Source organism: Marmota marmota, unplaced genomic scaffold (genome assembly GCF_001458135.2).
Source record: "Marmota marmota marmota unplaced genomic scaffold, marMar, whole genome shotgun sequence".
NCBI classification, from domain to species: Eukaryota; Metazoa; Chordata; class Mammalia; order Rodentia; family Sciuridae; genus Marmota; species Marmota marmota.
In genome coordinates, this window is record NW_026000026.1 from 52487549 (window position 1) to 52498620 (window position 11072).

The window sequence follows — 11072 nt, forward strand, 5'->3', positions numbered from 1 at the left end:
GTGTAATCTCCGATAAGAGTAGGCTCCAAGAAGCAGTCCCCGCGGGCTCAGTTCTGGGAGCCGGAATTCGGCCGCTTAGTGCTTGGTGTATGCTCTGATAGGAGCAGGGTCCAAGCAGCAGCCTCCGCAGGCTCCCCAGCCCTGGGCCATGGCGGTTCCGGGAGCCGGAACTCGGCCGCCCTGCGCTCAGTGTTCGCTCCGATAAGATCAGGTTCTAAGAAGTACCCAGGCACTGAACCCTTGCAATCTGTCTGCAAGCCGCAGGCGAATGGCAGCCTGAAATTACCTGTTCTATGGCTGAATGAGCTGCGGTCAGTCGAAAACAGGGATGGTGACGTCAGCTTTCCAACATGGTGGCTGCTGGCTTCCTCTGTGGTCTGACCGGTGTGGAGAACCGAGATGGACCGCTTCCTTCCCCTGTCTCGAACCCAGAATTCAGCCCTGAGTACGGTGCTTGCACGGCTGGCAGAAACTGCAGCGCTGTATCCCTGCGTCGCTATCTCCTCGTTTCCCAGCGCGCGCTGCAGACTCTAGCCGCGGGGCGATTTTCTGAATAAGCAGTGTTACCCTCCGTGCGACAAACCTCTCGCGTTTGAGTCCCCGTAGCCGATCCTCGTGCGATGGAAATCCTTCCTCCAGGTTCCGGAGCACCCCACTATTGCTGGAAATTCCTAACAAGATAGCCTTTAGCCATCCTGACTTGTCATACTCCCACACAGTGAAGCAGCACATGGGGGCAATGCACTCCCCTCGCTGCCATCTTCCGAATGATCTTGTTTATTTTTATGTGGTGTGGAGGATCCAATCCAGTGCCTCGCATATGCTAGACAAGTGCTCTGCCACTGAGCTACCCTAGCCCCAACCCACAAAATGCATTTTAATAGTGGCATTTTAAATGTTAATATGTGTTTAAAGGTAAGATGTTTCTGGATTATCCATGTAAATGCTATTGATAACTAAAAATGGTAAGAGGGTCAAAATAATTCATATTCAGTTTTATAATACTTTAAAATAATAAAGTATGGAGGACAGTCGGAGAGGAGTTTATTCTCCTGATTGTTTTTCTTGGCACAATTAAAAATTGTTTGCATTTGTTGAGAATAATAGTTTGGTATTTGGATCAAATGGCATATAAAATGTACTGGGAAACAAGGTAATACTGGTCTATAATTATGGTTTTATTATGGATAATTCCCTAAATAAATGATATACTCATATACAAATGAGAGGTAAGTATAGCAATATCTCTGGGGCAAGGAGGATGGCATTGGACAACTAATGGTGTAGTAAATAATTTTCCAAAATGAATTTTCATATTGCTTAAAGTTTAAAACATAAACTAAAGAGCTAGAAGGAAGAAAATTCATCTGGCATTATGATCCATATGAGCTATATTCTACCTCAAGTTATAAATAACTCCAAAAAAAATCTGAGAGTTCTCAGAATAATTACTTGTCTTTGTTTTCTAGATATTTTTATTAAATCCAACCTAACTAACTTTAAGGAACCTTAAGTTATCAGGTTATATACCTTCTGGCTATTCTCTGTTGGTGGTAAGGGTCTGAAAAGGCAATTGTCCTGGGGAATGCACTAAACCTGAGCCTTCAGTAGACCTCTCAAAATTATTCGCCTAACATGTTTCATTATATAAACTTTAGGGATTCTCAGAAGTAATAAATATTCATAAGAAATAGTTCTATCATGAATGGATAAAGATAATGTGATACATATATGCAAGGATGTATTATTCAACCCAAAAGAACATGTTTCATTTTATATATACTTTGGGGATTCTCAGAAGTAATAAATATTCTTAAGAAATAGTTCTACCATGAATGGACAAAGAAAATGTGATATATATATATATATATATATATATATGCAATGGTGTATTATTCAACCATAAAGAAGAATGAAATCCTGTCATTAGCAGCAAAATGGACAGATCTGGAGGACATTACTTTAGGGGATATAAACCAGACACAGAAAGACAAGTACCACATGTTCTCACATATGTGGAAGGTAAAAGAAATTGAACTGAAAGTAGAATAGTGATTGCTAAAGATTGGAAAGGACATAGAGTGGAAAAAGGGAGGCTGATGGGATCAGTGCAAGATCTATGTGTGTACAGAAATATCACACTAAATCCGATTAATATAAACAATATATGATAACAAAAAAGAAATAATTTGTGTTAAAAGGTGTCACTTGTATTTAAAGACAAAGCATGACATCAAGACTTATGTGTTTACTGATGGCCTCTGATACTTATTTGGGGAAAATAAATCTTCAAATTCAACATGAATATTAAAGACTAATTTTAGAAGGTCTTGTAAGGATAAACATGTGATTTAAGGCACTGCAATATTTACAGATTGGGGCAATATTGGACTTATTTATAATAACCCTAGATCTGTAATAGTTTCCCCATTACACACTCACATACTCACACACACACACACACACACACAAATGTTCTATATGCTTTGACTAGTCTTTTCAATTGGTTCTCATAAAAATTTTTTCTTGAGTCATTCTCAGAATGACTATGTATAGAAATATATCAATCATTTTTTATTTCATGTTAGAATAAAACAGAGATGAATTAATTTCTACCTTAAGTCAACTGTTTGGTATGTGAATTTACTGATACCTAGTCTATCTCCATTACCACACTAGGCATTCTTTCATATTTTGAGCTATGGGACAGAAACAGAATGATTATATTCCATTAGTGGTAGTAGAACTTCTAATCAGATATGCATTTTTTGCAAACAAAGGCAATTAGGCTTCATGTAAGTCACTGTTTTTGGTGCCTGATTTTTTTTTTCAATTACCAAACCTTTGCCAGTGTCTTCTTTATTATATTATAATATACTTTCCAGATGAACAGGTTTTTTTTTAATCAAAAGCCTGATGGAGAAAATTGACTCTTGAGAAGAACAGGGCAATGGATCTGCTAAATCATGAGCTTCTCTGGATTCACTGATTTGTTGTGCCAAGGGAAACCATCAGGAAGCTTCATGTCATACTGAATTATTTTAGTTCCTAAAAGAAAGGCCTTCAGAACCTTAGAACTTAGTATTATGACCTTGTCTATCTGATATAAGTCAATATAAGAACTGGTCACATGAAAATGATCTTGGTTTAAAATAACAACATCAATATTGTTCAATGTCTTTTTAAATTATATGTGTGTATACCTATGTATATTAATCTTTCAATTTAATGTCAAAATATTCTCCTAATGCATTTTGGAAGTTTCACATAATTATGTACTGGAAATTATATAACTTTTGGCTTGGCTGTCAAGAGTTTTAACACGAAATTTAACTCTCAGTGGCAATAACTAATCACAGCCTAGATTTCAGTCAAACATCTTCCATTTTTCCTCCCATTCCTGATGTCTGGTCTTCTCTCTTTCTTCTCATTCCCTCTACTTAACAACTCCTAGTTATCCTTTAAGACTTAGCTCAAGTGCTCTCTGCCTTTAAGAATGTTCCCATATATCCCTTGCTGAGGTTATCTGCCCCTTCCTGTGTGCTGGTCCTTTGTCCTTTCCTCCTAACAGTGGTCACTTGAATAAGTGATGCTTGATTTTCTCCTTTCCTCTATCTGGCTTATGTGCTTCCTATTTAAATACCTACTCCTTAACAGGTACTTTTTAGGTATTTGGTCACTAAGGAAGATATACAGAATATAATGTTACTATTTATGAGAATGTGAATAGGTAGAACCTGGAGAAAGAGCAGGAGTGGGTTTGGGGCCAGAGAAAGTAAGTCTGGAAAATGGCCAAAAACTGCTATTCTGGATATTTCCATTTTTCCTACCATGTTCTATAAAATTACCAATGGTCTATGTAACTTATATTTTGCATAACACATTTAAAATATAAATATAACATATATGCAAGTTTTTAAATGAATAACATAAGTGTGAAATCAAAGCATTACATATATAGTTCAAAATTTAACATTTATAAGAATATTATCAATATAAAACATGTATAGTTGGATTAACATAATAACATATGTATATTATGATTAGGACAGGTAGCGTTTTATATGATGAGTCTTAGAATGCATATGGGGGTAAACATGTTAAAGTTTTGTAAGATATTCTGTGAATGAATGGAGTCATTACTGTCCTCATTAAAACAATGACTGAAATCTATACTTGCCTTTTAGTAGAAAGTGGTATTCATTTATATGTGGTTTTATTTCAATTGATGTATCACTGGATCAACTGTGAGAAAATATTTAAATCTCACAAATTCAAGCACCTTCTGTTTCCTGAATGTTCACATGTTATATATGTGTGCACAGAGAATGCTCACCAAATAAATTGTTTACTGACTCAGTTTAAAAATAAAAATGATATAGTTTTTTATGGAGTGTGCCATTTCTGGAACCTCAAATAAAAAGGATAAAGATTCTTTCACTTCTCATTGAAAAGCATTACATTTTTGTTAGCATTTTACTTAAAATTTCTTGGCCCAGAAGATAAAAATTTATGGCCATAGATTAACTATTTTAATGATATGACATGGAAGCAGCAAAACATTCTTTTCTACCTGTGGTGTTAGTATGATTGCCTTCTCAGGAAAGTAACGAAAACCACAATAAATCCCTGGATATGAAGTTTTTCCCCACCTCTTCTCTTTAGTTTAAATCTCAAAGGTAATACATATTTAGCAAGTAATCTGGTGCTCCATAAAAAATGTTTAAAATGTGGTGATCATTTAAAATATCTGCATGCATTTAATGGCTGATTATTATAGAAACCATGATTTAAAGTTAATATATTTAAAAAATTTACCTGGTGTCTACTTAGATTTAGCAATATTCTTTAAACTATTTATGAAAACAATCACTATCTAAATATTTGCTCTCTGCTTTTCATAACACAATCACTTTTAGCTCTGCTTTCCACAAAACAATCACAACAAATTAAAGGCAAATCACTTACTGTCCTGTTATATTAGCTTGATGAAATTAGTGGCTAACAATGCTTGGCAAAAAGTGACAGTGCTTTCTTAACAGATTCACATAAATTTTTTTTTCTGGAGAAATTAAGAAGCATATCTTTATCAAAGTATCCAAACTTTTCTTTCTGAGATAATATCTCCAAATCTCACCTATGTGTTTAATTGTCCTGCTCCCAAAATAGAAAGTCGCTAATGCAATTCTTCAACTCACAGAGTTCTTGGTGGGGAGAGAAAATTTCTTACTTTTCTTAAAATTTTCCTGAGAAGATAAGATATATTGGTGGTAGAGAGGCAGGAAACAGACCTGGGACTATTTGCTTTTATAGCTAATGCTCTTTCCTTTCTATAATACTATTGTTTACTTAACTCCTTTTTAGGAAAAAATAAGATGCCCTGCCTTCCGACCCTCTTCCCCAACATATATTTTCTCTATATCATAAGTGGTAGGTGATATGAGTTGAATTGTATGTCCCCAAATTTTGGAAGTCCAAGAAGCTTCAGTACCTTACTTAGAATGTGACCTTATTTGGAGACAGGGTCTTTATAGAGGTAATCAAGTTAAAAGGAAGTCATTAGGGTAGGCCAGTCATTAAGAATATCAATATGGCTGGTATCCCTAGGGAAAGGGGAAACATGGACACAGATGTGACTAGAGGAAAGACAATGTAAAGAGACATAGAAGATGACTATAAACTAAGGAGAGAGGGCTGAAATAGATTCTTTCTTCACAGTCCTCACAAGGAGTAAACCCTGACTGCCGCAGTCTGGCTGGGCACAAAATAACCGAGCCACCACAAAAGCCTTGTAGATTCAAACAGCAACTCTTTATTCCCGAACTGTCACCGGCACTCTACACGCATGTTCTGGGAAAATCCACACACTCCACTGGGCTCTGCATACCAAATACTCTCTGAATCCCGCGAGAACTCAACGGGAACTCAAGGAGCGGGCGCCTGAGGTAGCAGGATACGCCCTATTCCCAGCAGGATCCACCTTAAACCTGGAACCGCCCTATTCCCAGCAGGATGACCCTAAACCCAGATCCACCCTAAACCCGGATCCACCCTGGTCCTTGAGCAGGGTCACCTTTCTCAAACATTCATGCAATATCACTGCAAATGACCTGGGTCCAAGGCAAGCCCATTTCCACAATGGAGAGTCCTCCCTCTAAGCAACATTGGGTAGGCTGACAAGGAAATTGCCATGCGTCATTCCTACTTGGCTATGGCTCTCAGCACCTGACCACTACTGGATCTTGGACTTCTAGTCTCACAATAAGACAATAGATTTCTATTGTATAAGCTACCTAGTTAGAGGTACATTGTTCACTGGCCCTAGCAAACTGATATAGCAAACTTTAGAAAAGTTAGAGAGGGTGACCTATGCTAGTAAGTTTTCTGTTACTGTAACAGATACCTGAGACAATCGATTTTCAAAGAGAAAAGGTTAATTTTGGCTGACAGTTTTAGAGGGTTCAGTCAATTTTCAGGTGACCCCATTGCTTTTGGGCCTGTGGTGAGGCAGTATATCTTTGTTTGGTTGTTTTGTGGTGCTGGGGATTGAACCCAGGGCCTTGTGCATGAGAAGCAAGCACTCTACCAACTGAGCTACATCCGCAGCCCAACAAGGCAGTATATCTTGATGGGAAGAACAATGCAGATCAGAGCTGCTCACCTCATGGCAAGGATGTGAAAAGAAGAGGAAGGGGCTGGGGCATGCCCCCAGTAACCTGAAGACCTCCTACTAGGCCCCTCCTCCTAAAGGCTCCACCACCTCCTAATAGACCAACCTGGGTACCAAGACTTTAACACACGGGCCTTGAGGGGACTATTCAAGATCTAAATTATAGCAACATTCAATGAAGAAATGGTACATACAATGGCAGGATTGAGCTTGTATTTGGGAGAGAAAACAAAGAAGCAGGAGATATGAAAGAAAAGGTTATGTGGGAACCATAGTATGGGAATCAATGTTACCCTTCCCTGTCCATACCTATATTCTTTATCTTCTTAGTCTCCACATCCAAACTGTGGTACATTGTTTTGTTTTTATTCATGGGGACTTAGAAAATTATTATAAGCTGGAAACAGCCTCAGAGATCATTCCTTTCAATCATAAAATTCTAGGTTTTTTCAAAAAGTTTTCAAATCATTTCTTCAATCAAAACCTTCTCACTCGTTCTGTTACACCGTTGTCATCTGACAGCTAAGGAAATAAACTTTACAATTATATTCCAATAACTGTAATTCCCAAAGTCATTTCCTAATATCAAGTGGTAAGTTTTCTGGCAACTGAGACTAATGGTCTACTTTTTTCAGTTATATGATTTCCTCACTTTTGGCTACCAATTGTTAAGCACCTTCTAAATGAAAGCTCCTACGGATGTAAAAGAATGGTTTATGAGCTATAAATAAAGCATAGACAAGGCATGGTGGTAGCATAATGAAGAAAAATTATTGAGTGCTTATTATGTAAAACAGAATTTGTAGGGCTTTCTTTTTGTACTATTGAATCTTATCCTTATATCAACTCTCACCCTGTAGATTGATAGATATATTTTACAGATGAGAAACCAAGGCTGAAAGAAGTAACTTATTCAAAGCAACAGAGATAGTAGATTATTAGCGCTGGGATTTCAGCCCTAAAATAAATGCTTCTCTTTCAAACTATGTCTTGCTATGAGACCATACTTTCCCTTCAGGACCCTCAGGTTTAGAATATTTGTTTCTAATCAATGTTATCAGAAGTAAAACTTATATAGCAGGAGGGATATGCATATAAGTCGAAATGAAAACCTCCAATACCTTACCTTATTCCTATCACAGAATATTTATTACAAGCATGTTTATTCAAAGTCTGGAGGCCTCACCTGACTTTAAGCTCCTAGAGGGTCAGGTTCAGCCTGTTTTTGGTCACCACTACATCTTAGCAACAAGGACATTCCATGTTACATAGAATATTCAATTAAGTATTTGTTGAATGAATATATTAACGAATACTTTATTTTGGTCAAATTTTTCATTAAGCTGGTATTATGGGCTGAAGGGGTTTACCACAAAATTTCACACGTTGAAGTCTTAATCCCTAGGACCTCAGAATCTGACTATATTTGGAGACAGGATCTATAAGAAGTTAATTAAATTAAAATGAGGTCATTAGGGTTGGCCTTGATTCAATATGAATAGTGTCCTGATGAAAAAAAGAAATGTGGACACAGACTTTCAAGAGGAAGGTAATATGAAGACCTAGGCCGAGGATGGTCATCCACAAGTCCAGAAGAAGAGCCTGGATCCTTCCCTCAATGCCCTCAGCAGGAGCTAACCCTGCCCACACTTTGATCTCAGACTTCCAGTCTTCAGAACTGTATGAAAACATATTTATATTGTTAAAAATCATACAATCCCTGTGGACTTTGGCAGTCCTACAAAATTAACAGTGGTATACAAAATAAATTCTCTTTCAATTAAAAAGGTTTATGTTAAGATTTCTCAGTACTTTATAACATTCAAAAATTTAAAGCTGTTCCAAGAGCATTATCATCCATTCTAAAATAATAAAATCAACTTAATGCATCTTATATATTTCCCTGGCCACAGTCCTAGAAGAGGATCTACACCACACATCCTAGAAAATAAAAGAGGACTAATTGTTAATCAATTAGTTGATCTTTTGAAGAAGAAATGACATATAGGCAATATAGTTTCAGAGAGGAATATCAAATCTGAAATGTAGTAATTTCCTCAGAAGGTCCCAAATATTCCTTTTTCAACCAGTCTTTGGCAGGAAGTCAGTAGAAGGGTCAATAGCAATAAGTGAAACTAGTTTGTATTTTGTTATTTTTTTGGAAACTGTAGAAAGAAATCCTAAGAAGTCCAAGCTAAGGGCAAAGTAGTTAATTCTGCTTTTGTAAGGTTCTTAGCTAAAAGTGAGGAGGCAGAGTGACCACCCAATAGACTTATGATGGCAAACCACGCAGTCTCTCCCAAAGCTTCCTGTCATGTTTCTCTTCACTGCTGTAGACACGTTAATGTTAAGGCTTTATTTTAAGGATTTTATTGGGTATTGAGGTTGGATTCACTTCATGACAGTTCATCTTTCAGCTGGCCGGGGATGTACTCTCAGGGACTGACCTTGCCTTCCAACTGAGAAATCCATAGATCTCATTTATATTCATTTGGTTTCTCCAAAAATGACAAGCTAGGAAGACTCTACTGTGTTAAAATCTGGATTTTGATATGTTCAAATGCTTTTTAAAACTGGAAAATAAACAGAAACATGAAAATGATTTGGGTTTATATTACATTCTAAATATGGGTTAACTGTACAGAGGTATATAAACACATTAATTGTAATTGTAAATTACCATGTTGTGCAGGAAAACAGACATATGGCAGGTGTCTTCACTTACTAGCTACACTACAGCTCTTTAGCATTAATGGGCATCAGATTTTAAAAAATATTTTCATTTTTAGCAGTCTTTCTCTCTTATATTTCCCAGTACTCCTCCATTTAGAAATCTGCCTTCTTTTACAGAAACTACAAATGTGACTAAAAATGAAAAGGTCGTATTTACTCTTTTAAATATTGCTTTGTAATGAGAAATTGCTAGTTCAGAGACAAAGAAGAATAATTTTTTTTGAATTCTAGATTTCATAGAGCCTTGCTTTAAAAATTTTTCTTGGGGGCTGGGGTTGTAGCTCAGTAACTCAATGGTAGGGCGCTTGCCTAGCATTGTGTAGGGCACTGGATGCGATTCTCAGCACCACATATAAATAAATAAAATAACGGTCCATTGGCAACTAAAAAAAATTAAAAATATTTCTTGGATTTTTGTAAATATATATCTAATAAATACATATAGAACAATTTAAAAAGTCACAAACAATACATAACTTTAAATTTTTTCTATGGACAGTACACATTTTTTTAAAAAACAATATTACAAAGCTTAATAAACTATTTTGCCTCATTCAACAATCTAGTCTAAACTTTCTATTTGTCAAAAACTGTGCAGTTCTATAACAGTTTTAATTATAACATCGTATTACACTTTAATTATTTAATCCTTTGCTGAACATGTAGGTTATTTCTAATATTTTGTTGTCAAAAATTTTAAATGCCATAGTGACCACCCGTATTGCTAAAATTATATCACAAATACACAAAATCTTCTTATCTTAAAAGTTGAAATCATAGACCAAAAGAAAAACATATTTTAAAACTTTCTCATAAGAATGACCTAGTATCCTTTCATTGAAGGTTGTACTGATTCACAAACCAATAGGTGAAGTACCAAATATTTGTTTCTGTTACTTTGGCCACTCTTTTTTTTACACTGGTTAAATGATTGTAGTTTTTCATAACACCTGACAGAACAAAGCCACCTAACTCTATCTTCAAAATTTCCTGAACTATTTTCCTGAGTTTTATTTTTTAGTTTAGAATCACTTTGTCAAGTTCAAACCCCTCATTACACTAGGAATTTATTGGAATGGTATAGTAGTTTTCACTTTAAAAACATTGTTCTACATAGATAATACCATTTTTTACTCTGAAAAGAATTCATCATGAACAGATTCTGCCAAGAAAACCAATACTGTTTAGTAAGCAAGACTATTTCTAGAAGAAAGCCATAAACAAGAGCAGCTAGTCTGAAAAATGAATCCCTGTGACACAGTTCTAGTATAACAAAGAAGGATATACAGATCATTCACTTAAAAAATATGAAATTATAGAAACAAGTACTGATTCAAGAAAAAAAGTAATGGTCTGGAATAAGGACTAGATCGAAACAGCTCATGTTTTCTTAGACAATAGATAAAAAAACTTCAGGGAAGAGGAGAAATTATTATGTATGGTAAGAATGTAATTAAAGTGTTAAAGATTGATAAAAGTATAAGAACAAAAAGGTAATAGTCAATGTAGTATTTGTTCCGAACTTGGAAGACTTACATAAAAAATGATTCAGGGACTTAATACTACACTGATCTAGGGATATCCAGAAAATACAGATCTCACCCCTCCCCTCTCCCCTCCTCTTCCCTCCCCTCCCCTCTCCTTCCTTCCTTCCTTCCTTCCTTCCTTC

General features: G+C 36.0%; 1 protein-coding gene and 1 non-coding gene across 13 annotated transcripts in view; both read right to left on the minus strand.

Moving 5' to 3' along the window:
* Fam172a (family with sequence similarity 172 member A) overlaps positions 1–11072 on the minus strand; it is a 456628-nt gene that overhangs the window by 105338 nt on the left and 340218 nt on the right. Inside the window, exon 12 of one of the 12 annotated variants that reach the window (XM_048811408.1) lies at positions 6141–9243. The exons of the other annotated variants lie outside the window; for them this stretch is intronic. Within the exon in view, the coding sequence (XP_048667365.1) occupies positions 9227–9243 (17 nt within the window). The 3' untranslated portion in view covers positions 6141–9226. Of the gene's footprint in view, positions 1–6140; positions 9244–11072 lie in introns of those variants that run through there. 12 annotated transcript variants of the gene reach the window in all.
* On the minus strand, positions 6532–6605 carry Trnae-cuc. Its single transcript has one exon. It is a non-coding gene; the product is annotated as a tRNA-Glu (tRNA).